This window comes from Melozone crissalis, unplaced genomic scaffold, assembly GCF_028551555.1.
Source record: "Melozone crissalis strain CALT ecotype California unplaced genomic scaffold, PUWL_Pcris_2 ptg000023l_1, whole genome shotgun sequence".
Lineage (NCBI taxonomy): Eukaryota > Metazoa > Chordata > Aves > Passeriformes > Passerellidae > Melozone > Melozone crissalis.
The window spans coordinates 26,039,562-26,067,026 of record NW_026535801.1 but is presented as its reverse complement, the minus strand read 5'-3'; the positions used below and the strand labels follow the sequence as shown (position 1 = coordinate 26,067,026).

Sequence of the window (27,465 nt, the reverse complement as noted above, 5' to 3'; positions counted from 1 at the left end):
CGCCGCCGCCGTGCTCCGCCGCGCCGCCAGGGGGCGGTACAGCCCCAGCCGCGATGGCTGCCGGGAGCTGTAGTCACGTGGGCCCGCCGGCTCCCCATGGTAACGGCGGCGGCGGCGGCTCCGGCGGGCCCGGGCGGGAGGTGAGTATGGCGGCGTTGCCGGCCTGTGGAGCGGGGCTTTGCTCCCCCTGTGTCTCCCTGGGTTGCACCCTCAGAGTTCCCCCACTGGGGCCCTTGTCCCCCCGCGTTGCCTTCCCGGCCCCTCCGCCCCATAGCCGTGCCCGAGCCCCGAGGAGGCACCTCGCTCCCGCCCGGGCCTGCTCGCGGGGCTCGCCGTGGCCTTGCCCCGTGACACCGTGGGGCTGGGGGGCGGTTTGGGAACGCTCTGTGCCGAGACACGCTGGGGCTGGCGGCCTGGGCGGCGCTCCGGCGCCAGGATAGAGCATCCTGGTAGCAGCTTGGGCATCACAGTCTTTCACTTGGAGAAATGAGACACAGCGTGTTCCCCGGGCGAGCGGCAGCGAGGAAGGGCTGGCTCCCCAGCCACCCACCGCCCCAGGGAACCTCTCCAACGCTACTTGGAGTATTAGGATGGAGCTGGGATGGACCAGGCCCAGGTGGAGTGCTGGGACATCCTGGCTGTCCATCCTTTCGTAGGGGTCTTGGCTTAGCTGCTCTTGTGTTGTAAAAAGGACCGTTGAGTCTGAAAGATGAAAGTCTGCACAGAACTGAGTTGAGACAAGCCTGGAGTATTTCCTGAATGCCTCCAGGGTTTGGTCAGGGATCGAGGAATGAAGGTGTGGGGAAACCCTGTGGCATTGTGCCAGCATCCTGTGCATGGCTGTGGATGTCTCATGGGAGGCAGAGTTCAGCTCCACAGCAGCACATCAGAGCCCTGCCTACATGACCCCTGAGGCTTGCCTGTCTTTCTCATTGTGGTGCTCTCCTCACGGAATGGGCAGATGACATCTAGTGACTCCCGGATTGTTTGAGGGAATTTACAGTGGATTGTTTGCTTTATTATAGTTTTATAGAATAATATTTCCACAATTCTCACTGTTTGTACCACCCAGCAGATTGTAGCATTTCTCTGTCCTTTCATTGCTCTCTTGCTGCAGTTATGTTAGGTAAAGTTGGTTGATGACAATTGTCCCCTCCCACACCTCAGTCAGGGGGTCCTTCAGCCCAGCAGGGATTGCATTTCAGGGAGGAGCTGAGGGGACAAATGTCACCATCCCCAAAGAACAGTGCCTGCATGGAGGTGTCAAATCATTGACACAGGTTGGGGGCTTTGGCTGCTGCACAGCCTGGCTGGGTGCCACTCCTTGACATTTCCCAAGTTCCTGCCATGCATCGGGTCTGGGAGTATTTGGCAGTTTCTCACCTTGAGTCTCTGTTTCTTCTCCACTCCTGAGCCCTGAGAGATTGCTGTATGGAGTGAGGGTTTTGCAGTGGCTTCAGAAGAATTTTTCCTAGCCCTGTCCGGACATGGAAGAGTCCTCAGCATGTACTGAAGGACAAATCTGGGAACTTTTTCTTCCAATTGCAGCTATGTTTCAGTAAAAAGTATCAAGAACAGAAGGTGGGTTATGAAATAATGTGTCTTGAACTAATTGGGTAGTTCTTGTCTCCTTGCTGTATGTTGATATTTTATACTTGTTTCGCTCACTCAAAATCCTCCACTTTTATTTTTCTACTAAAGGCTAGTCTGCCTAAGATCAGATGGAGCTGTGCTGACTGCCCTCAGATCCTACGCTGGTGGCCAAACTCTTCCCAGGTCTTGCCACGTCATTCTCTTTTCTCCCATCATGGAGAAAATGAAAGTCAATTGAAAATGCTGTCCCTTCAGTTTGGATCTTCAGGAATGGGCTGTAGACCTCTATAGTGAAAGGCTGTTAAACACCTCATGGTTTAGCTTGTTACTTTTAACCCAGACTCGTTTCTCTGCTCTTGTTTGTGCTGCAGTACAACTGCTTCTGTTGCCCATGTGATGAAAAAGTACAAATTGGGTGGGAGCAAGGGCAGGCACTTACCAGCTTCACTGCTGGGGAAACAGAGGTGCATGATCTGCTGTCAGTGTGCACTGCATCTGCCTCAGGGCCTGGGGAGTCTGCCAGGGAGAAAAGTTGATATTCTTTGTCAGCAATAGGAGCTCCATGCTCTGCCCTTTGCTGTGGCCCCTGCACTGTCTGGTCACAGCCAGGTCAGCGATCCCGGGGTGAGCACTGAGCTGGCCCTTTATCTGAAGTGTCCTTGATGCCCTCAAGCTATAGCCCTGGATTTCCTGCCTGTTGTGCCAGAGTTTCCCACCTCATCTGGCAACTGTGCTTCAATGCCCTTACAGTGGTGGTGAAATCCCTTGTGAAGGCAAGCACAGGAGCCTTCATTCCCCAGCCCACTCTGTGTGTGCATGGAGGGAGGCCTTTGCTGCAGCACAGGGTGAGGTGCTGGCTGGATTGCAGCTCTCCCATGGCTTGCTCCAGCATCCTGCTGTCCCTGAGGTCTGCCTCCACCTTGGGAGCAGGAGCACACACCTGAGCTACTCTATTTCTCTTGCAGGGCAGTGCCCTTCTTAGGTAAAGGGTCTTTTCAGGCAGCCATACACTCATACTTCCTCTATTCAGTGTGGAGTGGAGTTCAGCACCAGAGCTGATGAATGGAAATGACCAACCCTGGCACAAATGTAATCCTGGCATGCTGGTGGAATTTGCTGATGCATCCTCACAGAGGTTGATTTCTCACTGTTTTTTTTTTTTTTTTTATTGTTTTGTTTTGGGTTTTTTTTTTTGTTTTTGACCTGAGTGGCCAAGTAAAAACTTGATGTCTTGATTGGGACAGAAATTGGTTGTCATCCTCTGGATTTGCACACAAAATGTGGTTCTGCAAGGATTGCAATGAAGCTGAGAGGGAACAGTGATGCTTAACTGTGTGGCAAAGCAGCACACCAGGCTGATGTATCCAAGAGCATTTCTGCAGTGGCCAAGCTGCCTCTGAGCTGTGTTGTTCTCTTGGACAAATTGTGGCCAGCAACACCCTCTGCTCTTCAGCTTGAACTTGCTGGTGGCCTCAGGTGCTTTTGCTTGAGGCCACTAGATTCTTGGAGATGACATTGGGGAGGGAGGGCTGTTTCCATGCTGTTGAAACACAAATTTGTACCTAGCTACGAGCTGTTGGAGCACTTTTAGACACTTGGTTTGTTTCAGATCAATGTTGTTGATCTTGTTCAAAGTTTTAAATTTTTTGAAGGGATACAAACCCTTATTTGTAAATGTATTTTTGTTTTAAAACCTGTTTATTTTGCATTGTTGTTAACTTGCTTATTCAAGCTTTAATCAAAAGCCCTGGAGCTGCAAGTGAGGAACTTGGTGTAAACTCAGGTCTTGTTTAGAAAAATGTGTTATCCTTTTTAATAATAAAGATCAGAACACAATATGCACCCTGCAATGGCATAGAAAACAATAGCAGTTGCAGTTGCCTAATCTCTCTTCCTTGTGATTTCAGGCTGTGTGTGGCTGACAACACGTTATCAGGTCAGCTTGCAGTGCATACATTTACAAGCTCTTGTTATTTTAAGTGTATCACCAAGCTGCACTTAAAATAACCTCCACAGCCACACTCTTCTAACAGTGGGATGATGTGCACACCCGGGCTCTTGAGGTCTTGTCCTTTCCTGTTTGGAAGAGGGCTGTGAGGAGCTGCCACGCTGCCATTAGAGGAGTACATGCTGCAGTGGGGCTCAGGCTGGAAGAAAGGGTTTGACTGCTGCATACAGGGGTGTGCAGAGGCTGGGCACATGTTGGCCCTGTGCTCTAGGGATGTCACTTTTGTACAGGCTGTGGCAGTGCTCCAGCTGACCTCCCAACACTTGCAAGCAAGCTGTGTGGCAATAAAAGGTGCTGGCAGAGTAATTGTAAGCAAGTGCAGCTGTACAGTCACTCCAACAGTGACAGCTTTGGCCTCTGTATTGTGTGTCAATAAGTCCAAGCCAAAATCCAATAATTACTTGGTTGGGTTTGAATTCCAGCCTGGCCAGTTCACCCAGGGCTTTTCCTAGCTCATGTTTCTACAATAAAATTTTAAGAGTGTTATTTTATCGCCATTGTGAGATGCAGAACAGAGTCCAGCTCCTTTCTCGTAGAGTTGGGTTAGCAGAGCTAGGGATTGCATCAAGCTGTGACCTTTGTCCATCCCAAAACTCCAGCTGAATTAAACATAAAGGGAAAACTTCTCTGCTGGTGACCAGCAGGGATTTACCTGGGGGCAGGTGATGTGTTTCCTACCCAGAGCTACAGAGATGTGGCAGCTGCTGTCCTGTTGTGACCACAGCCTGGCACGTGAAGGTGCCCCCCTCCGTCTCCATCAGTTCTCCTGGATGCTCAGCAGCTGCTTTGTCAAGCTGTCCTTGCTGTAAGGATGGGAGACAGTTTTCAGGTGGGCATTAGAGTTGGCTGTCCTGGCATGCAGGAGGTGTGAATGGGGGGAAGGACAGGCAGCATGGACTGCTGCTATCAGTCTGGATGCATCCTGTGAGGGCGTCTTCCTTTCATCCTTCCTGCCCCTCCTGCCCCTATCTCTGAGCTCCTGTGTCTCCACAGGGAAACAGTGATGGTGACTAGCTGTTGGCCAGCCTAGGCCTTACCTGAAAGCTCTGCTAAAGCCCCTGCAGCTTTCTTATGCAGCTGCTGCTTCCTGCACACCCCTCCCCTGTGCTGGCCCAGACACTTCTGCAACTCCGTGACAAAACCGCTCAGGAGGGGCCAAGCTCAGCACATCTCTGTCTGCTGCTGTGGGCTGGGTTCCAGGCAGTGTTAGCTAAGGCTGTGCCATGCCCAGACCTCCACCCTGGCAGCCACAGCTGTCAGCAGCACCCCCGTGTCTGTGTCAGTCACATCTGTGCCACCGTTGTCACTTACTCCAGATCAGGGTCACACAGGACTTGTGCTGGCATTTTCACACCTGTGTATAAGCTGACTGTGAGATTCACAGCCCTTGTTACAGCTTCATTAGGCCACATCACTTTTATTTTTACAGCAGGATGATTCACTGATAGCTGTAAAGCCGGGTGGAGATGAGCTACAGATGGCTTTCACTTCAGGCTGGTTTTACAAGGTCATTCACAGCCGGGTGAGAGTGCAGGCGATGGCCAGACTGGCAGTGCAGGTGGTGATGCCAGTGACAGATCCTCTAGGCAGGAACACTTTCATTCTCCTTGGATTTTAATTTGCTCTTTAACACCTATGTTCACTGGTGTGCTAGGGTCACTTTGTGGTCCGGGTGTGCTTGTGAGCTGGAGGGGGCAGCGTGTGCAAGCCAAGCTGTGCTCCCTTGTTTACTGATGGAAATTTGAGCTGGGCAGGGGACGGCATCTGAGCCACAGCTTCTTCCCTCTGTGCTAATCGCTGTGAATGTCACAACACAGCCAGGTTTGCTGCTGGGGGCAGATTGGGTAGCAGTGGAATAGTGTTGTACATCTCAGTTGTGGGATTCTCTTCCCTGGGGTTTGGAGGCCCTCTGGGCTGCAGCTCCCACTGGGATGCAGGTGCCCTGTCCTCATCAGGAGTCCTCAGCTTGACTGTACAAGCACTAACAAGCAATGCAGCCCTATGGATGTGGTATGGACTCGGCACTTGCCATATTTCCTTGCAGAGCTTGGCAGGATAGCAGCTCTCCTTGAGGATGTATACCTCCTATGGGATCCTGCATGGGATGTTCCATTTCCCACATCCTCTGGCTGAGATGCTGCTGACCTGGTATGTGCTGGAGACTGGAGCTGATTCACAGGCTGAGAGGGTCTGGCAGGTGTAGGTCCGTCTGACCCAGCTCTGTGGTGGTGCGAGCTGCTGTGATGGTGCTACAGAGCAACCTCAGGGTCTCCAAGCTACACTTTAACTGCTGCATCTGAGGCTTGTCTTTCAGGTGAGAAAGGAGTGTGTATGTGTATGGCAAGAAAAAGAAGAGTGTGATGTCTGATGCCCTGCTTATCCTTCTTTTTATACCTCTGGTTTTTTTTTTTTTCTTTAATATGCAAGCGTGTGAGAGCTGGTGGAAGGTGGAAGAACCAGCCAGCCTGCTTGGAATACAAATTCCTATCGCAGCTGTATCCAGGGTCCCTCCAGGCATGTGTTAAAGCAATAACTGGCTAGTGGTTTGTTTTCTCTTTTCCCTTCTCCTCAGGCAAGAGGATGTTGCAGGTATGGTGCAATAGTTCATTCTAGAAAGATTCAGGGCACCTATATCTGCAGCACTGTGGTCTGCCAGTTTGGTCCTTGCAGGAGACTTTTCTGAAGGACTGCAGTGAGGAGAGATGTACGTGCACAGTACTTCCAGTCTGTGCTGGAAGCAAAGGTGTTGATGTTAGAACAGCCTGCATTTGGTTCGTGCTGCCTTCTCAGTCCTGAGCTCTATAGGAAGCCTTTAGCCCTCACTAAGCTTTTCTACAAGAGTGAGAAACATGTTCCTTTCAAAAGCAAGGGCTGAGGTTCTCATCTAGTTGTGTAATGTACTGAGCTGAAGTTTTAAGGAGCAGGGAGAAAAAGTAAGCAGATGTTTTGGCATTTGTGGCAGAGTCAGGAGGCTGATGTTGGAGACACAGATCTGTAGGAGTGGGCTCCAGCTGCCATATGGGTCCCAGGCAGGCAGCCTCTTGTTGCAGACAGGGTGACTGCTGGAGCTGCTACTCCATGGCCCTGGCTGGTAGTCAGACACCCTTGTGTGTTTGCAGGGTACAAGCTTTCCTGCAGATGGCTCTCTTTACATTGTTCTTTGCATCCTCTGGTTTCATGTGAGATGCCAGCCATTCTTTGACTTGGTCTCCAGAGACTCTTGGTGAGCTCAGTAAATGGGAGATGTGATTTTCATCCTGCAGGGAAAGCAACCCACCCTGCTTTCCTCATGCGGCATTAGGCTGGGTGCTGTCCTCTGACAGGACAACAGAGTCTTTCATGCTATCCTTTTGTTTCAGGCCAGCAAAGATGCTGCAGTAGATGACTGACCGTGCCTCAAGTGCTATGGCTCTACATGGCGTCGGCAGGACCAGACCATGCTAATGGGGGCCCCAAACAGCAGAAGCGCATCGGGCTGCAGTCAGGCAGCCTCCTGGCAGAGCGACCTCAGCCGTGCTGGCCCTGGCGCCTCACTCAGCAGCAGGCCAAACCCCTCTGGAATTTAGAGAAGAGATATGCGAGTGCTTTCCAGGATCGCATCCTGCTGCCCTCAGGGATCCCTCTGCAGCAATCCTGCTTCTTGTGCTCACCATCACTATGCCACGCACAGCCCACTGAAGACAGCCTCCAAAGCCCTCGACACACTGGCTCTGCCACGGGAAGGGTGATATCTGCCACAGGAAGGGTGATGCCTTCCCTGCTGATGGACCCCTGCCTGCTGGCAGAGGAGCACTCTGGAACTGGGGTCAAAGGCTCTCCCCTCAGCTCAGGTCAGCAGGCTGCCAGCTCCTGTAGACCAGTGCTCAATAACAACTCCTTCCTACGGCCAAGCAGTGCTCAAGTGCCTTTTCTGCAGTCACTGAAGATGAAAAAGGTGGAAAACACCCGGAGTTTTCCTGCTACTTCATGGTCCCTCTTTGGGGACAATAGAGACAGCTTCGGTAGCAGCCTGATTAACAGGGCTGTGACGAACAGCAACGTTGTGTCACAGCAAAACAAAATCCCCTCCCATGCCCCTGTGCCAAGCTGTGCGGTCCTCAGGAAGGATCAGTGCTCATTGGAGGATGCTAAGGGGAGACCTTACAGCTCAAAAGAGAAGGAACCGGAGAAGAGCCTCTTGAAGGCTGTGCAGCAGCTACCTAGTCAGGCTGCCACACACAGAGGCTTTGGGTGCCAAGCTGAAAGTTCTGGCCTTATGAGTGTGGGCAGCCTGTCCAACCAGAGCAGCAGATGGAGGCAGCATGCCGGAGTGCAGATCACCCAGAAAGAGCCCACTGCTCCCCTGAACTCGGAGCTGGAGAGCCACTGCCTTAACAGTAACTCGAGCCTTAGGGGCACCTGTGACACCATTGCCCGCAGTGAGCGGATCAGTGTCCGTCCCTTGGCCTCCTGTGCCAGCGCTCCTGTCTGCAGGACTGGCTGCCATCCCGTGGGTGTGCTCAGCACTCTGTGTGCCGGGGACCACCTGGCAAGAGCAGAGCCTCTGCACTTTGCTGCTGTCTCTGAAGTGGCAGCACAGGTGTCCACCATCCAACTGGAGGAAGAAGAGAAACAGGCCCAGGCTGTGGTCTCAGGAAAGCTTAAGTAAGTAGAGGCAGGAGGAGGAGGGAGGCTGCAGCAGGATGTGCCAGGCTGGCCGTTGTGTCTGTGTGTGTTGGGAGAGGATGCACTGTGGGCAGTATGAAGTGGCCATAAGGATAACCATGGGCTGTGTCCATGAGAAAAACCAACTGCAGCATCCTAGTGGGTGGAGCACCTTCCTGCACCCCCAGCTTGACACAGGCACTTGGGATAGCTCCAAGCTGTTCCATTTTCTCCTTCAACAATAGCATGGAATTACTGTGTGGCATTTCTAGTTTCTTCTACTTGGGGGGTCCTGCCTTCAGTGGAAAACGCTGCACATATGTTGAATCCAGCCTGCTGTTGAACCAGGCCTTCCTAGTCAGAGACGTGTGTTCATAAAAGAGCACAGGGCTAATACAGGATAGAGAAGGTGTGAGGACATGGAGTTCCTGCTCTCCTGGTGGGAGAGGGTGTTCTTTTTCCTCTTTTTTCTAGCTGCTCTGGAACGTGTTCATTCTCAGCATGGTCTGGGGCCTCTCCATCTTGCTAGCTTGGGATGCGTGCTTGTACATCAGCACTGGAAAGGGCAGTGCCCTCATTCGTCTGCCCACATTATCTCATGCTGCCTCAATGGGTTTCTGGGTTTTTGGCTACAGAAAGCATGTGCCATTCCTTTTGATGTGATGTTCTTTGTCCTAGTGCTGCTGCTGAGAAGTCACTGCTGGAGCCGAGCCATCCCCAGGACGAAGCAGAGGAAGAACTTCCTGATGGTCTGGACGAGAACTACAGTCAAGAAGAGTATGAGGACAGTGAGTGCTGCTACCCCAGGGAGGGCTGTGCTCCATACCTCAATGCGGGGAGTGCAAGAGCTGTCTGGGAGCTGGGAGTCAGCATAGCTGCCCTCCTGTCTTACATTCATGCTGTCATTTCAGGATGTACTGAACCCAAAAGTGATGTAACAGCAAGGAGGAACTGCTCCTTCTGGGAGCAAGCTAGGGCTCACCACTGTCCTTCTCCAGAACTTACTCATCTCCTCTCTGTGCAGGGCTGTCAGCTCTGCTCCCTTCCCTGTTTTTATGACCCCAATTGGTGGGCAAAAGCCAGGATCCAAGGATTAGGGGTAGCTGGAAGGTTCTGTCCCCTGCAGCATTTGTTTCCTCTCTTCCCTCTCTAACTCTGTGTGCATTCACTCCTCATGGAGACAAAACCTGAGTTTGTTTCCTCCTGCAGGTGACTCGGATTCTTCCTCCGATGCCGATGTGTTGTCCAGCTTCTCCACCACTCCTGCATCCAGGTTAGTAGCTGTGAACAGTGCACTTAACTTGGTGTATTTTTCCCAGACTTGTCCCAGGACCTGAGGGAATGGCCTGAAGTTGTGTCAGGGGAGACTTAGGTTGGATATTAGAAAAAGTTTCTTCACCCAGAGTGTGGCTGGGCACTGAACAGGCTCCCTAGGAAGAGGCCACAGCACCAAGCCTGACAGAGTTCAGGAAGTGTTTGGACAATGCTCTTGGGCACAGGGTGTGACTCTTGGGAATGGTGCTGAGAAGGGCAGGGAGTTGGACTCGATGATCCTTGTGGATCCCTTCAAAATCAGCATATTCTGTGATTCTGTCATCTTTGCCCTCCATAGGGACAGAGGAGATGGTAGCATGTGGGGTAAAGGAGTGAAGATAGGAACAGATGTCCCAGCCAAAGCAGGTTTCTTTTCTACCCTGCAGACTAGAACTACCTCTCTTTCTACAAGCAGCAGCCTGTAAAGTGCTAAGGATGCATCCACTGCAGCAAAACAGGGGTCTTAATTTCACTGGCACTGACAGTTGCTGAGTTAGGTTTACTGGATTAAATTGTGCTCTTGCAGTGTCGTTGCCCAGCAGATGAAGCAGAGTGGAGGTGTCCTGGGCCAGAGACTGCAAAAGCTCCTTGGAGATTTGTGTCTCAGCATAGCATCCTAGAAGCAAGTCCTGGAGCCTGGGTTTTTCTTTAACTTTTGGGAGAATCTCTTTCTGGGGAGCACTGGTCAGCCTGTGGTCATCTGAGCCCTGCCTTCATGACTCTTGGCTGACCTTTGTTGGACCTGTTTTTGCCCATCCAGCAGTGGGAGCTCATCTTGCACCAGGGCTGCCTCAGGCTTTGCTGTCTGCCTGACAGCTTGCTGCTTCCCATCATGTCATCACTAATCTGGGAGACAAGCAAGGCTTTCTGTGAGCAAGTGTTGAGCCTTAGGGTGCTGCAGGGCTTTGGGTGTGCCCATGTGGTTGTGAAAGTCCTGGGGAGGTGATGTAAACTGGCCCAGCAGCTGTTTCTGGCAGGATGTGTCTGGTTGGCCTCTGGGGCAGATGGGGAGAAGCAGTGCTTGGGCTAAATGCCTCTTGCAGCAAGGAGGGAGGGGTGTTCACCACTTCTTTGTGCAGGGTGTGTGCTGGCCTAGCCTTGAAACCTTTGCAGCTGTCTCCTGCCTTCACTTTGTGTGGGCAGAACCAGTGTGGGCAAAACCAGCTTTGTGCCAGAGAATGTTAAGCAATATGATCCTTTTCCAATTAATAAACTTTTAATTATTGATTTCAGTACTGAAAAAAAACAAACAAACCAAGGACTTTGATAAAACACCTTTTCTTCCCTCAGCCTGGTCTCCAATTCTTTTGTGACAAGCTACACTCAGTCCCTTCAGTGAGGCAAGGGGTGGCCTAAGAGATTGGTTGATAGTGTGTTGTAGTTCCTTTTCTTTTGCTGCTCTTTGTTCTTTATTGGATTGCTCTGGTGTGGCTTCTTCCAATGGCTGCAGTGGCATATATTTGAATATACATTCATTGCAAACCCTACTTTTCACTTCATCACGATATTAATAGAAACATTACAAATTCTATCCCTCCTTCCAGGTATTGGGGCTTGCTGTGGGAAGGTGTACATATAGTGGGTAAAACTCCATCCCTCTTCCCTGCAATGCAGCAAAACCATGAGGGTTAAATAGTATGTCTTACAATCTCCACCCCTTGTTCCCTTGGACTAGGTTATAGGGTTTGTCATGTAAAAGACTCCACTCCTTGCCCCAGAAAATCAAAAACTCCACAGTGGGTACTTGGCATGTGCATTCATTGCAGAATCATCCCCTCATTCCTGCAGACTGAGTTACTGACCTTGGTGCCCGCTGCTTGCACCACATTGCAATGATGGTGCAAATTCCTGATACCCAGATTAAGGCTCCTTCTGGCTTCCCTCTTCCTTTGTTACTTTTCACTTTTAGCCAGCTGACTACTGCCTCATCTTTCTTAGGAAACGCATTGACTGCCTGGCCCAGCCTTCTGGGGCTCAAGACAAAGTGCTCAAACCAGCTCTTGTCTGCAGTTTATTCCCTAATGTGCCTCCAACTATCTACTTCAGTACTCGGGATGAGGCAGGTGAGCCGGAGTCTGTTGTTGCACAAGGTGAGAGTGGCCAGACCATTATTAGGGAGCAGGTGGTGCCAGCACACAGCCTGGAGCTGGCTGGCAGTGGCTGCCCTTAACCCTTCCCTTGATGACACCTAACACTGCTGTGAGATCCAAATGACTGCAGTAAACTGTTATTTCCAATGTCTGGAGCATGACTTAGGCTGCCACTAAATGTTCCAGTGTCCTGGATCTCCCCCAGCTGTGGAGTCTTCTGCTCCATGACAGTTCTGCAAAGAGGGCTATGCACCCTCATCTACAGGCCTGGTGCCTGTGCAGCAAACCATAGAATTTTGCAGCTGTAGTAAATCCAAGTATTGTGTTTGTTTTTCTTCAGTCTTTAACTTTTTGCTTTCCTAGTGGAAAAGCTGCCTTGGGAGCAGAGGAAGCTGCTGCGATGGAAACTGTGCAGTGTCACACCTAACATAGTGAAGCAAACCATTGGCAGGTCCCACTTCAGAGTTAGCAAAAGTAAGTTGGGAGGCAGCATTGTGTCCTTCCTTGCCTCCAGCGCCTGGACACTAGAAGGCAGAATGCCTGCAAAGAACAGAGTAGAAGCAATACAGGCTTGGCACTGTAGGATGCTGGGTTCGTGTTTTTGCCTGTCTGACCTGCAGTATCCAACATCTGTGGGTCCCAGCAGGGCCTGATCTGCCTCTTGGCTTGTTCCTGGCATAGTCCGCAAGGGCTTGCTCCTGAACTGAGGCAGGTTTGCTCTGGCTTGCCACTCTGAGTGGGCTGGCCCTCATGTAGTGCCAGGCCCAGCACTGCTGCTCCTTGTCCCCATGTACTGAAGAGGAAGACATCTCTGACCATAGCCAGAGTTCTCAGGGTTGGGAATCTTGTCACTTCCCAAGGACAATGTAGGAGAAGCATTGAGCATTTGCAGCTATGATCCATACTCTGGAATGTGATCTCCTGGAAGTTTATTGGAATTCTGCATGTATCAGGAGACCTCTGCGCAGACTATTTTGAGGCTATAATGAGACATGGATGGCAGAGGAAGTCCTAAGTAGTTATGGCACACCTACCTGTCCCTCAGCAGCACAGCATTCATTAGCCAAATGCTTCATTTGCCAGCTGTAATGCAGAGAAGTCAGGATGCTGGGGAATTAAAGGCATTCCTTTGACCCTGTACCTCTTCAGGTTCTTGCAACCAGTCATATTTGCAGCAATATGACCCACTTGGTTAACTGGATGGCACTCAGCCCTTGCTTTGGCAGCTTTGCAGTAGCAAATGTGAGTGCTTTGTGCTATAGCTGTACAGCATCCCTGGCACACTTCTGCTAGCCTAAGGAGATGGGGTGCTGTGGGTTGAGCAGGAGTTATGGGTGGCAGGGTACTCAGTCATGGACTTTCCTGTTTTTCCTGCAGCAAGCACTGACTGGCTGGGTTGCTGGGGCAACCACATGAAATCCCCTGGTTTCAAAGCCATCAGGGAGCACCAAAAGGTAGGGGCTGTTTTTTGCTGACCTCTTTCATGTGCATGGAGAGTGTGTTGCAAGCAATTTGGGTCCCCCTCTGCTCAGGGCCAAGTGTTTATTGTGCCAGCTGTCCCTGTAGTGTCCCTTCCAGAATTGGGAGAGGAGTCCAAGAGACAGGCATAGCTGGATGGGCATCTCTGCTGTGAGGGTGGCTCTTGTATGGACTGAGGCTGTAGCCAAATTGTATTTATTTGTGAGCTTCTCTAAATTCAGTCATTGCTACTTAAAGCAATGCAGTCCTCCTTCTGGCAGAACTGAGGGGTAGGGACAATGCCCTCACTGCCAGTGCAGTGAAGGGCATGTACCTTACTCTGATCACAGAACAGTCAGGTGTAGCTCATGGCATGAGAACCTGCAAGGGACCAAAGGTTTGGTGTCTGTCACAAGTACGTGCCTGTTCTGAAGAGCTGTGATGCTCTAAATGAGGCGGTTTGTCCCTGCAAAGCTTCAGGAACAGGTGGGATCAGTTTGGGTGCAATCTTGGGAGGGGAGCAAAGACTGTTACTCTGCACTGTATTCAGAGAGGACGTATCCTCTGCCAGGGGAGCAGAAAGGGGTGGGCAAGGAGTAGGGGAAGCAGAGAGATCTCATAGCATCTGTGTTCCTTTCCAGCTAAACCACTTCCCCGGTTCATTTCAAATTGGAAGGAAGGACCGTCTGTGGCGCAACCTGTTAAAGATGCAGGCTCGCTGTGGGAAAAAGGAGTTTAATTTTTTCCCTCAATCCTTCATCCTGCCCCAGGACATCAAATCACTCAGGAAAGCATGGGAGGAAGGAGGTAGCCGACAGAAATGGATCGTGAAACCAGTAGGTGTAAAACAGAACTCAATCCTCTGTCTTTTTGTAGGTGCAGGGAGATCTGATCCTTTCTTGTTTGTGCTTTGCAGCCAGCATCAGCAAGAGGCAATGGTATCCAGGTCATCCACAAATGGAGCCAGCTCCCCAAAAGGAGACCACTGCTAGTACAGAGGTGAGTGAACATAAAACCAAGGCTGACACACAGCCTGAGACCTTTTAATGTCTTGTATGTCTGGCCAATTCTGGGCCCCTACTAGTATGTGGCAAAGCAGAAGTACCTGATTTGCATCTGGAGATTTCTCTGGAGACTGCCTGGTTGTCCTGCTGCTGGAAGTTTGGCTCCATCAGCTGCAACTGGGCTTACTGCAGTGCTGCAGTCTCTGTAGATATTTGAGGTCTCAGACACAACTTGGTTTCATGAGCTTTCTGGAGCTTCTGTCTGGCAGGTGGACAGCTTCAGCTCTGCTGTGATCAGGCTGCCACTGCTCTGTACTCTGGGGTTTGGCACGTTTGGAGACAAACAAATCTTACCCAGTTCACACAAGCACAGTGGGAAGCGAAGTCCCAGGGAAGAGGTGGCAGTTGTCAAAGATTTGTTCTTAACCAAGTTAGAATGGTTCAGTAAGAGCCTCAGTGCATGTAGATGCAAAGGATTTTCTTGAAATAACAGCATTCTCAATCTCCTTCCCCTTCTGCAGAAAAGTGGAATAGTACATCTTGATTTGAATCTGGGAAGATTCTTGTGAGAGCAGGAAAACTGCAGTGTTTGGCAGACAGGGAACTGTTGTGTTTGCTTGTTAGTTCTCCCTGTCCACTTTCTCTGCAGAGAGACAAACTTTCCTATGGAAAATCATGAACCTCTGGGATGAATAATCAAATGAGTTGGATTAAAATACCCAACTGTTTCTACCTACTGTACAAAACCATCTGTGGTGTACTGCATGTCTTAAATGTTCCTGAAAATTGTGATCAGCGTTGTGGGTGTGGAAAAGCTACTGTGCCTTAAAACTGAGGAAAATCTCTTCAAAATGGAAGTGTGCAGAAGGAAACAGTTCTTATGTGCTGCAGAAGCTCCTTGTGAATGGGAGAGCTGCTCTTTCTCTCATTTTGTCTGTGATGTGATTAACTTGGAAATGCTGTGCAAAAAGGTTTCTGCATTGATCACTTGTTTTGCCAGGGCTTCTGATTTGGGGGTTAGAGATGTTCCTGCATATGAAAATCCTAACCCTTATGTGCTTCCTTCCCTCTGCAGATACCTGCAAAAGCCCTACCTCATTGGCGGGAAGAAGTTTGACCTGAGGCTCTATGTTTACGTCACTTGCTATGATCCCCTCAGGGTCTACCTGTTCAAGGAGGGATTGGTTCGCTTTGCCAGCTGCAGGTAGGCTGTGCAGGAGAGCAGTGCTGGAGGCTGCCTTGGTGCCCACGCACCTGTGGCTGTGGTGCCTGCCTTGGCTGGGGCAAGAGGGAGTCAAGCCCTATAATGCTTAAAGCTGTACCTTCCTTGCTTAAGAGGCAGTGTGGAAACACATGAGGTCGCTGCAGGTGACTGTTGAAAGGGAATGTGAGAGGATGCTGCCTACATCCAGCCTTTCCAATGAAAGATCAGCTCAGTCTAAAGCAGTTCTTGGAATACATTGTCTGTGCTTCATTCTGCATAAAAGCTGGCATACCAGAAACTGAGACATTTCTTCCAGTTTTCATTGTATTGCCTCAGGCTGTTGCAGTTCCATCAGTGCTTCTGCTCACTGATACTCTGGCTCTTATTCCTTGATGATCTGCTGTGTGGGTGGGATTGCATGCCACTGTCCCAAGGCAGCCTGTTCTGTCTCATGTTTTGTTCCATTAGCTCTGGGCCTGTGGGGACAGAGAGCTGCAGGCAGTGGGGCTGGTGGATGGCTGAGAGTGTTCTGAGATGAGAACAAAGTCTATGCCTGCCTCATGGACTGGGGACAGCCACTTCAGTCTTGGAGAGCTTGTGTTCCTCTTGCCTTCTCCAGGTACTCCTCCTCAGTGGAGAGCCTCGGCAACAAGTTCATTCACTTGACCAACTACAGTGTGAACAAGAAGAACGCAGCGTACAAACCCAACTCGGATGAGACTGCTTGTCAGGGACACAAATGGTAGGTGCTGCTTTTAGGGTACAAGGCAGCTCTTTCTATTTCCCATTAAGTCAGGCTTTTTTCAGTATTCTTACCCAAAACTTGAACTTGCTTTCTGTATCATCTGCTCCCACTTGGGAAAGTGGAAGAAGAGAGTGATTTTAGCATGAGTTAGTGTCAATGGAATCTGGATAGTCTCCCTGGCTTGTGACTCATCCTGTCCAGTACTGCTTGAGCTGTAAGTGCTGTTCATCCTGCCTGTGTTTGTGCCATTCCCTGCTTCCAACACTGCACTCATCTCTGCTCATTCATCCCCTTCCCCTATTGTGGGGGTGATGGGATGTCGTTAAAGCAGAATCTGATTGGTTTTTGTTAGATATTGAATGGGTGATGCTTAAATTGGCTTGATGGGAGCTTCTGCCCTTCTCATTCTTGACTTTGCTGTGGAGGCAGAGAAGGGGACAACTCTGGTTCAGAACTGTTAATTTAGTGCTACTCTGGGAATGGGAGCAGTGGTGCTGTTTCTAGGCATTTGGGAGGAGGGCTGCAATTTTGCAGGAGTTCCCATTGCTTGCTGTCCCATGGGTGAATGGATACAAGCCCCAGGAACTTGTTTCTGATTCCATGGTGGTGTTTGAACCCTTTTAAAAATAGTGCGGGATTGAGTTCTCAATTCTCAGCCTGGGCAGTGCTACTGCACTCAAAGGGAGTTGCAGAAGATGTTTGGCTGTGGCCAGATCACTTAGACCTGGACCTACTTCACAGTGGTCTCTTCCTGTGCTGGGACTTTTAGCAGGGTCTGCTGCCCCTCAGCAGTTGCAGTTGTGTGGAGGTGGGATTGTGTGGGTTTCCCATACTTGCATGCAAGCCAACGCTGGCTGCTCCTATGTTAAAGATAAGTGTGGCTGTAATCCACTCCATCTTGTATGCAGGAAGCGTGACCTTTGGATTCCTGGCCATTAGCCACATGGTCTCACTTGAGAAATATCTCAGCATCCTTGGCTCAGTGTCAGAGTAGCTTGCAGCACTCAGTGTGGTATGGGAAACTCCTGTAAAAGCATAGATGCTCCCCCATACCATCTTGTTACCACATTTTTCAGAAATTCTTTTCATCCCTGAAGCCTCAGTGAAGTGGCTTTAGCTAAAACATTTTTGGGGTCTTGTTGGATTCCTGCTGAGCTGCTTTGCAGTGCTGCGGGGGAAGGCCTGCAGGAAGGGGAGGTTTGCTGAGGACAGGGAGGGGGAGGGAAAAGAAGATCTGGGCCTGACTTACCTTGCTCATGTGCTAATTTGGGACTGTGCTGAGAGAAGTCTATGACAGATTCATGTTCCTAGTAGCTTGGGCCTTCAAAACCAGGGGCCAGGCTGGGGAGAGCAGTAACTAGGAACTGAGAGGTTTGAGGATGTCAGGAGCATTGCCATGCCAGGGAAGAGCACTGTCAGGGTTCCCTTCTGTTGCTTTCACCACCAGCAGCAAGGGGCTACATGTTGGAATTGAAAATGCAAGGAATTCTGAGAACTTTGGGCCTGTAAGCCAAAGCTTAAAATTAAACACAGGATTTGATCTAAGACCTTGGGAAAAGCTTCCAAACTTAGGTGCTAGAAGCGAGAATATAGATTTATAATTTGAAACAGAGATATGTTAAACTAAGTGGAAGAAAATTTAGAGTTTTAGAGTTTAGTGTAAGTTTGTGTGTCATAACATTATTGGCTCAGAAAGCTTACACTGTAACATGAGTCCATAAGATGAAATATTTAAAAATCAGGTCAAAAACATAAATGTCCTTGTTAGCAGTGTTTTATTAGTCAATAAATCCTTAAAAGGTCTTGTAACTAGCCATCTTGTGACCTTCTGAACCATGCCGTAAAGATGTGAACCAAACTCACCTTTCCTACCTATGTAGGAGATAAAAAAATAAACCACATCATCTAAAACAACTGGAAAACCCCGTCTGTAACTCATTCAAAATTCCTTCAAAAATCCCCATAACTCCTTTGCTTTCTCTCTCTCACAGGGCACTCAAAGCTCTCTGGGGTTACCTGACCCAGAAAGGAGTTAATTGTGAGGCCATCTGGGAGAAGATTAAGGACATCGTTATCAAAACCATCATTGCGTGAGTCTTGGCACCCCTTGCTCTGTGTGTCTGTGAGGTGCACCTTGGCCCTTTTGACTGTACAGTCCCTTCTCAGCTTGGTCCTTTTGTTCTTAACTGAAATAGTATCACTGCTGTTGGCTTCAGTATTTCTCTGCAGATCCCTCCTTTCACCTTGTTACTTATGCTCCTGCTATAGTAGCTGCAGTGGGTAGATAGATCTTACATTTCCCTGACCTGCCTGAAGGCCAGAAACGTGCAGTGTACCCAAAATTGCCCAGCTTGCCACCCACTCCCCTGCTTTGCCTGGGAGCCTGAGAGAATGGTCCCTGGTGCAGGATAAATCTTGTATTCAGAGGTGGATGCTACCTGACACAGCAGGGATGCTCAAGATGCAGTGCTGGATCCATATGTGGTGAGGCAGCAGCAACACACAGGCCTGTGTTGGTCCCTCAGCCCACCTGCTCCCGCAGCACGTGGCTGCATTACACTTCCAGAACTGTCAACACGTGCTGTGAACAGCCAGAGCTCTGCTGTCTGTCTGACTGTTGGAAACAAGCGTTTTTTTCTTGGCTTGCAGTTCTGAGCCCTACGTGAACAGCCTGGTGAAGATGTATGTGCACCGGCCATATTGTTGCCATGAGCTGTTTGGGTTTGATATCATGCTGGATGAAAACCTCAAGCCCTGGATCTTAGAAGTCAACATTTCCCCAAGGTAAAGCATATTCTGAGCCACAGCAGAGTGGATAATGGCCTTTCTTTTACTACAAAGTGAGTTAGGCTTGCAATGTCCCCTGTAGCCTGTGCTGAAAGATGATGGGCTTCGAAGCTTCCCTCTCCAGATTGCAGGAATCAAAGCCCTCCCTGTCTGTGAAAGCAACATTCCTCTGCAGTTCAGAAAGCTTTTCTGGGCATGCTCCAGCTAGAGCCAGGGAAGAGCATGTTAAAAAAGGAAGGCAAGGAGGGATGTGTCTTGTACAGAACGGGTGATGGCAGAGATTTCTCTGCGTGGGCAGAAGCAGTCAGCAGTTCCACTGCCTCGTGCACTGTTCTTTACTTCCTGACCGCATCCGGCCTTGTGGTGTCGGCTGTGCAGGCAGGGCTGGGAGCTGCAGTGTAACCAGCATGGCCCCTCCTGTCTGTGAGAGTGGGTGGGCATGAGCTGTACACAGAGCCATGCACACGGCTCTGGGGATGGATTTGCCTATTTCTAGCAAAATTGGGAAGAGATGGAAAAATTAACTATTTCTGATAAGAAGCCGCCCCTTCAAAGCTCTATTGTCAGGATTTTTCTCTCAGTGTTTTGTGGCTGGTTTCACAAAGCAAGGGACAGACCGGTGTTTGTGTCTCAGTCAGTGATAACGCAGGGATTGATCTTGGGGCCGTGGGGCTCAACCCCTCCATTCTAGCACTCAGGCTGCTGTGATGCTTCCTCTCTGCAGCCTCCACTCCAACTCCCCACTGGATGTGAGCATCAAGGGCCAGATGATTCGGGACCTCCTCAACCTCGCTGGTTTTGTTCTGCCCAGCGTGGACAGTGTGGCTTCAGAGACACAGACAAGAAGTTGCTCTACCTACAGGTTATCCTCCTTCTCTGTTAGAGAAGCAGGCTTTTTTCTTGAGGGATTTCATCTGGGGGTGCTGCTTGGAGCCCAGCAAATACTGGCTTCTAGCTGTTGAGAGCCTGTGCTTGCTGGTGTTTAAGCTATGGGTTCAAAGAACTTGTCTCCTTGCCTGAGTATCTGGTTCCTGTGGTCTCTTCAATGCAGAAGGATTTATGCCCTCTCTGCAGGTCCATAGCTGGAAGTGAGGCCAATGTAATTTGTGCTTGCTCTGCAGTTTGTCAAGTCGTGCTCTCTTGTCCTTCCCCCTGCCAGAACTAATATGATGCTAAGTTTTACTGCCTCTCTGTTTGCTTGGAGGACTGGCTGGCTCTGTTGGGGCTGGATCCACTTACCCACTGACTTACCAAAACTGACATGCTGCAGCCTGGAGCAAGAGGAGCACCTGTTATTTTGCAAATGCTGGAGTGATCAGTTCTTTAGGCAGGACTGCAGGTGTCACATGCTGTCAATTTATGGGTGGAGGTGTGCAAAGTCTTACTTCACAGCCAACATGGCTGTTTTTTACAGAATGCTAGTTCCTGGGTGTGTGTCCAGCCGGACCCCTAATATTTCTGTGTTTCACCACAGCTAGGGCTTATCCTGGTTTCAGACCTGATGGCTGGAAGGAAACCAGTCTGCAGCAGAATGGCTGCTGGCCATATGTCACGGAAGGATCAGCTTGCTTGGTTAAGCACCAGCATGCAGTGATGTGTGGGCATGCCAAAAGATGGGACTCTTGCCCTGAGTGCCCTGTGCCTTCAGTGGAGAAGCTGGGAACATGAGAGCTCCAGATGGGGAGCTCTCACCAGCTTATCTGCGGTGCTTTGATCACATGCTGGTTTGCCACTTCCAGTGGAAGTGCTGAAGGGCAGGTGTCCTCAGAAAGACCTGCAGGGGATTAAGTGGATCCTTAACATGGTTCAGATGATGCATTACCAGATTTCTTGCATCCAGAGGCAAGCTTGTTTAACTGTATTTCCTGCCCTGGGAAGCATATGAAGGGATTTTTTAGCATACGGGCAGAATTCCAGTAGATCTGCATGTTCCCCAAGCACCACGTGGCACAGACTCAAGGTTCTACTCTCCCTGTTTGGAGATGCACACAACTAAAGTTTTGCAGCAGCAGAAAAAAAAAGCTATGTTGATAGATGGGTTAAAAGGTTTTCAAGAAGTATCTCCCAGATTCTGGCATCCCCAAAGGTTAAGTTGGTGTTTAGAATAGATGGTTGCTGGTCGGGTAATACAGAAGGCCAGGACTTCCCATGGCATGTGGCTGAATTTGAGTCCTGAGAGTACTTCAATATTGCCAGAGGAAGTTTTTGATGTAAGAATTCTCTTCTTCCTTGTATGGTACCAGTACTGGGTACTTGCACCCCCATCCCTGTGCTTGCAGTTAGGAAGCTGTGTTCCAAGTGGGATGGAAACATGAGATCCCACCAGGCTTCATGTGCTGTGAATCACATCATGGTGTGTCTTTGACCCTCGAGCATCCTATGTGAGTGTGAGGTGATGGCTCACCTTTTGGGTGAAGGATCACTGAAATGCCTTAGTGAGGGTCTGGCAGAGTCCTCCCAGTTTCCCTGCCCACATCCTTCCCACGTTCTGTGCTGGTGCACAAGGCTGTGGATCCATCACTGATGTCGTAACTAGTGAAATCGTTGGAGAAAGCGTTCTCTCCTCCATGTCATTTTCATGAGGGTGTCATTACTCTCTCAGAAGTTGCTGGGAGCAGCTCTGCCATGACAAGACTTTGTCTTCTCTACTTAAATGCTCTATTGTCTCTCTTGTGTCCTCAGTATGAGCAGTGCTTCGAAGAAGTCCAAGCCAATATCTGAGCATTTGAGAGCAGAGAAGATGAAGAAGGTCTATTACTTGATGCAGAAGATACCTGACCAGGTACAAAACAACCTCCTCTGTTACTTGCATCATCATGCCAAGCCCATGTCCCAGCCAGTCCCACATGTCTGTCCCTTTTCAGATTGTGCTCTACTCTGGACTCAGCCAGATGATGGGGTGCACTTGGGCTTCAGTGGGTTACAAGACAGCTGGTCAGAAATAAACTGGGTTTGCTTAAGACACAGTCTCACTGACTTACCTGTACATTAAAATAGATGTGTGCTGAGGGGCGCATTACCCACCAGTCCCCAAACAGAGTCTGAGCACTGCCTTATATGTCTGTGCATCTCTTACAGCCTTTGCCAGCTGACCCCTGTGCTGGGTTAGTAGGGTCACTGGCCTTGTGTGCCTCCTGGCAGTGTATTTAAGAGAGGCTGGGCTGCAGAATTGGTGTTCTCTTAAGTTCTTGCAGCGTTGGTGTCACCATTGAGCCTAGATTCCTTCCACAGTTTCCCAAAGATCTCAGACACATGGAGACCTCTGCTTGAGAGATGTTTCTCCCTGACCTTGGGTTGCTCTTGTCTGCAGGATTTTTATTCTTCTGTCTTGGACATCCTGACCCCAGATGACGTTCGTGTCCTGGTGGAGACAGAGGATGAGTACTCGCGGCGCGGGCAGTTCGAGCGGGTGTTCCCCAGCCACATCTCCATGCGCTACCTGCGCTTCTTCGAGCAGCCCCGTTACTTTAACATCCTGGTCACCCAGTGGGAGCTCAAGTACTACTCGAATAGACACAAAGGTAACTGCCCTCCAAAGCATGGCACAGCCACCTGACTCAGGCAGGCTGCCTGCCAGCAGTCGTGGGAGATTTCTGAGCTATGCATGTTGAGGGGGAGCTGCCTGCCTGCATACTAACCCCCAGGAAATGTGTTACCTTCCCAGACTGCTTCAAATGTCACAAAAAGCTCATTCTGACTCGATGAGAGGTGATTACTGTTCTGGTACACACAGCACCAGCACTTCTAGGTGCCCTGGGCATGAAGCAGACTGGGATTTTGCCTTCAACCTGTAGCTTTGGCCTCTTACTGTGTTTCTCTGCTCTCTTTTGATGGAGAAACAGCTGGATTTGCTGGGCTTTGCTCCTGACTAGTGATCTGTGAAGGAAAAATTGGGCCTATTCCCTGGTCTCCTGCAGCTTTCTAATTGATGAAAAACAGTCAGCGTACGAATGGAATTTTTTTCTAAACACTAGAAATCTAGCTAACATTTCCATCCTTTCAGGACACAATTCTGTATTTTAATAAAAACATTATCCTTTAATGAGGCATAGCTGGGCTGGACCAATTCCTTCTCACTCAGGGTTGCCTCTATCAGGGCAGCAGTACAAACTGTTTCTGGGGGAGAGTCAGTGAGACCTAGCATGAAGGGTTAGAGAAAATAAAAAGAGGCTGTGGCTGAGGATTTTCCATCCAATAGCTGATCTAGATGGAGATCTTCTGGAGGAGCTGGCCCTCTACTGCAGTGACTGTGTGCTCCTCACCTGGCTATCAAGGAGAGAAAGAAGACAAATGCTTTTGTCACTTTTCACTGGTGTTAAAGCAAGTATCAAAGGGGTCAGTAACAGTCCTTCACAGAGAGATGGTAACATCATAGCCTTCTCTGGCTGTGTTGTCAGCACGTGTCATCCTTTGCCTTGCTAATATCTTTGCTGTATGATCTTCCATCAACTGGAAGAAAGATTCTGTCATCATCCTCACTGAAGTGCTGCCCTGAACTTTGCTGCTCAGGCAAGGGTCCTGCTTCAGTGCTCCAGCTTCCCCAAAGAAAGCAGGCGAGCAGATTTCCTCTATCCCATCACTGCTCTGTACTTCTGAGCAGAGCTCACCCTCCCCCTTCCCCTTCCTCTTCCCCTGTGTTCCATGCAGCACCCCTCTTTCTCTAGCCAGCAAGATGCAAAGCCCAGACTGGTGCACAGAGCCAGCACAAAGCATCTGAGCTGCCCTGCTCCCCTTGGCCCCCAACAAGTGGGGTTTTTTTACAAGGTTCTGGGGCTTGCTGAAAGGTCACCAAGGAACAGGCTTTGGACAGCAAGGATTTCCCCAGGTATCTTATAGAAAACCACAGTAATGCCAGCTGGACAGCATCAATGGAGAAGCCATTGCTCTGCTGGTTCTTAATTCTCAAGTCACCCTAGCCTTCTGCTATGACCCAAAGGCTCTTAAACAAGAAAACAGGATGGGATTTCTCAATATTTTTGGGTTAGCCAAAGAGCAGGGTGCTTGGCTGTAGAGGGGGACAGCTTGCAGAAAGCCCTAGAGGAAGTGGAGCCTGTTCTGTGCAGTTGAACACATGGCTCTGCTTCAAAATGACCTTGCTGTGCTCTGGACCACCATGTCTTGTGTGTGGTGAGAGGATTGGTCCCTTCCAGTCATACCAGCGATGATCTCGGCTTGTGCCAGTCTTTACCCTCTGTCAGGGATGAAGTCTCAGCCCATGTTGAGCTCTGGATGGATCCCTGTAGGGTGGAGGTGATGCACTGGGATGCTGCAGCTGATCTGTGCTGTGCAAGGAGGAGGTTGCCTGAGCTGCCCTCCTCTGGGAAAGGGGTCAATGACAGCAAAGCTGCTCTACATTTGCACGGTGGGAACTTTCACCGGTGCAGCCCAAATCAGGTACTGCTGTTGGCAGGCACTGGGCTCAGGGGGACATTCAATCTGGTCTAATTCGGCAAATCCTGTGTTGCCCCAGTTTTCCTGTTTCGCTGAGCCTGCTGCAGGGAATGTCTTGGCTCCCTGGGAGGAAGGCAAGCACTGCAGCAGCCCACGCACTGATGTTTGCTCGTACAAAGGGTGAACGCCCTGGGTTTACCCCGTGTTTACTGGCACTCAGGCACGTGTTCAAGTAGTTATTGCATAGCATGTTCTGTGTGGTCAGTGCAGCATATTTGCATGCCCTGAACTGGGAAGGCTTAACTCTTTGTAAACCTGGCTGTTCATTCTCATTTACTGTCTTCTGTCACTTCCCAGGTCTGGAGCTACTGAAGAACTGGTGTGTCAAAGGGTACCACACTGGGGCAAGGACGGATTTGGCCCAAATGGTATGTATAAGTGGGGGTAAAGTAGGCACAGAATGGTTGTTTACCTGCACAGAGTTGGGTAAAGATCCTGCTTGCTCTGCTTCCTCTGGCTCCTGTCTTACCTGTTTGCCTTCTTCCCTCTTTGCCAAGGCCTCCAGGAGTCTGGAAAAACCCATGCTGCCCTATTTCCCACAAACATGAAGTCATGAACAGTATATTAGATCTGCAAGTATTTTGCATCTGAATATCCTTGGGTGCACTGGGCACAGCCCTACATATTTGGCACCTGTTCTGACCACTGTTGTTCTCTGTGAGGGAGTCATCTCTGTCTGTCACTCCTGTGCCTTACAGCAGAATGCTGCTCTGAAAGAAACCCACTCTTGACCTCGAGATGTTCTACTCCCACTTTGAGCAGAGGGATTCATTAGGCAGAGAGCAAAGATTGCTCTGTTTGCTATTCTGGGAACAATCTGGTGGCAGTGACAATGCACAGCAGTGAGGCAGCTCTAGCTCAAGCTCTCTAGGGCAGCCTATGGCAAAGCACAGCAGGCTTGAGGGATTTTTGCCATGACTTAAATAGCCATTCTGTTGTCTTCCTCTCCTTCCACAGTGGTCATTGCCAAAGTCGCTGTTCCTCCAGAAGAGTGGCATTCCATCAAATGGCTTCAGCAAACTGGAACTGGGCAAACTGGGGTGAGTTTGCACTGGCCATGATGTTCATGGTGTTCATAGTGTGGCTTTCGGACTGGTGTCCTAGTAGAAAACTGGCTGCCCAAAAAGCGGCTTTATTAAAGGGAGAGGAGCAGATTGGTTTGCAGGCTCTGAAGCCTCTGCTCTCTGAGGAGCCAACAGATGGAGCTGGCATGATATCTGTGCAACTGGGCATCTTGGCACTGTACACCCAGCTTAGATGGGAGCTCTGAAGCTCAGAACAGCCAGATTAGGTGATGCTTGGAGCTGTCATGGTCAGAACATGCTGACAAGATATTCCCTGCACTGGAACTTGTATCACTTCTGTGGGCACTGATGTGGTTAACAGTGAGCAGAGGCTCTCAGCTGCAGCACTGGCTGGGGGAACAGTGAGGTCTCCAGGTCTGTTGCACTCTCCCAGCTTCCCCAAGCAAAGCTGGACTGCTGACAGCTTCCTGCAGAGGTGGAGGACTGGAGTTTGTCTGGATGAGACAAAGTGAAAGGGAGGCACACCCCTGGTCTCTGGTTCTAAGAGAAAGGTCATCACTGTTCCTGTGCTGAGACCAGGGTGGAGTTGGGTTTACACACAGACAGGAAGACTTAGCTGTAACCCTGCAGTCCCACTGATATTGGGATACCTGTTGGGGTCAGTGGCACTGCCTGGAATGGGAGATGGAGTGGATAAGCCTGGCAGCCCTATCTCTGAGTCCCTGTGTCGTGATACAGCAGATGATTATTGCACCATGGTCCTTTTGGTTCTTTCTCACTGTCCTTAAGAAGCTCAGGGTCTCCTTTTCGTTGCAGCTCATGCCTCCCTTCAGCTGGTGAGGATCTCACAAGATGCCTGGAGCCCAGCCCTGCTCAGAGCTTACCTCTCAACAAGTGCACTGATGGAGCCAACCAGAGACCTGCTGGCTGCCTCAAGGACACTGCCCTGGTGATGTGACCAAGCAGCCACCGTCCCTCCCTGGGGACACATCAACCTACCTCAAAGGAAGACATAGGAGCTGGCTCTGTAGAGCAAGGACTGTGAGAGCCCTTTGCACTGCACACTTGTTTTGGGGCTGGTTGTAGAGAGAGATGTTTTCCTAGGCAAAGAGGAGGCCTGTGTGACTTCATTTTGTAAAGCAAGTGGCAAAGCTGGAGGAAGTGGGGGTTATCTGGCTTTTGTCCTAGACTGAGAAAGCCTGACATTGTGGTTTCTTTGCTGTGTGAGAGCTGGCTGAGCCTGCCCTTCTATCCCCAGTCAGCACAGGCTGAGCCCTTGCTCGCCTGTGTCTGTGTCCTGAGTTGCTGGCAGCTGAGCCTGCTCTTGCCCTGCTGCAGCCTGGCCCCTGGAGATAAGTCCCGAGTCCTCATGCCTGGGAGAGAGTAAAACTGCCCAGTTTTATCCTTTCTGAATGTCTGTGCCAACATCCTGCCCTCCCCCAGCAACAGGCCCCATGGGAGACCTCAGGCTTGCACATTGCAGCTCCAGGGAGACCGTGGGTACCCGTGTGGCTCCAGTTGGTTGTGGGGGCAGTGGGGCTGCTGGGGAGGGAGCATCCTTCTCAGGGCCATTGGCTCTCTGGTGTGCCCTGCAGCATGTGTGCATAGACTGCAGGCTAGTGCTCTTCTCTTGGGTCTGCTCTCTATTTTCTCCTTGTTTCTCAAGGATTTCTATTAAATTTTAACACTCAACTGCTTTCCTGGTTCTCATCTGCCTTCCTTTCCCTGACCTCTTTGGGTCTGGTGGGAAGCTCACCCCTTCCCATGCTTCACTAGGCTCTGATACAGGGAGGGTTTGTGCTACCACCCACTTCCCTGTCCTTCCCAGGCCTTGGGGTAGTTCTTGCTGCCCTGTGGCAGGTGAACATACCCTCCTGCATGAAAAAGCAGCTCCCAGTATAACTGCTTTGGTCTGGAGTCTTTCTTATGTCTTAGAAACTATCCCGTGCATCGTTAATCAAGGAGAACAGTTCAGTCCAACCTTACAAGGGGGGTAGGAAGGGTTGGGCGCTGAGCTGCTTCAGGGTTCTGTCCCCCCAGTATGGTAGGTGAATGCTGGGTGCATGGGCAGGTTCTTGGGGCCCAGAGGAGGTGCTGATGTGTGGGCCCTGGGTCTGTTAGAGAGCCTTTCCCTCCCCTCTC

General features: G+C 50.2%; 1 protein-coding gene across 2 annotated transcripts; it reads left to right on the top strand.

The window, feature by feature from the left end:
* The first annotated feature begins 108 nt into the window (after positions 1 to 108).
* TTLL4 (tubulin tyrosine ligase like 4) lies at positions 109 to 27,003 on the top strand. 2 transcript variants are annotated; one of them, XM_054277976.1, is made up of 19 exons: positions 109 to 140; positions 6,961 to 8,245; positions 8,924 to 9,033; positions 9,455 to 9,518; positions 11,498 to 11,622; positions 12,013 to 12,123; positions 13,027 to 13,103; positions 13,749 to 13,943; positions 14,024 to 14,106; positions 15,187 to 15,315; positions 15,935 to 16,057; positions 18,052 to 18,150; positions 18,710 to 18,844; positions 19,572 to 19,709; positions 21,530 to 21,629; positions 22,158 to 22,368; positions 24,596 to 24,666; positions 25,256 to 25,338; positions 26,140 to 27,003. In XM_054277976.1, exons 2-19 carry the CDS (start codon positions 7,017 to 7,019, stop codon positions 26,279 to 26,281), a joined length of 3,225 nt encoding a protein of 1,074 aa, XP_054133951.1. In that variant the 5' UTR covers positions 109 to 140; positions 6,961 to 7,016; the 3' UTR covers positions 26,282 to 27,003. The 2 variants fall into 2 exon arrangements, with proteins under 2 accessions (XP_054133951.1, XP_054133950.1); XM_054277975.1 differs by lacking the exon at positions 109 to 140 and having other exon boundaries at positions 4,124 to 8,245.
* The last annotated feature ends 462 nt before the right edge of the window (positions 27,004 to 27,465 follow it).

Bases quoted from the DNA above. Each gene is read 5' to 3' on its own strand.
- TTLL4 (XM_054277976.1), top strand. From the start codon at position 7,017: ATGGCGTCGGCAGGACCAGACCATGCTAATGGGGGCCCCAAACAGCAG. The intron at 13,104-13,748 runs GTAGGGGCTGTT...GTTCCTTTCCAG, and splicing joins CCATCAGGGAGCACCAAAAG to CTAAACCACTTCCCCGGTTC. The intron at 13,944-14,023 runs GTAGGTGTAAAA...TGTGCTTTGCAG, and splicing joins AGAAATGGATCGTGAAACCA to CCAGCATCAGCAAGAGGCAA.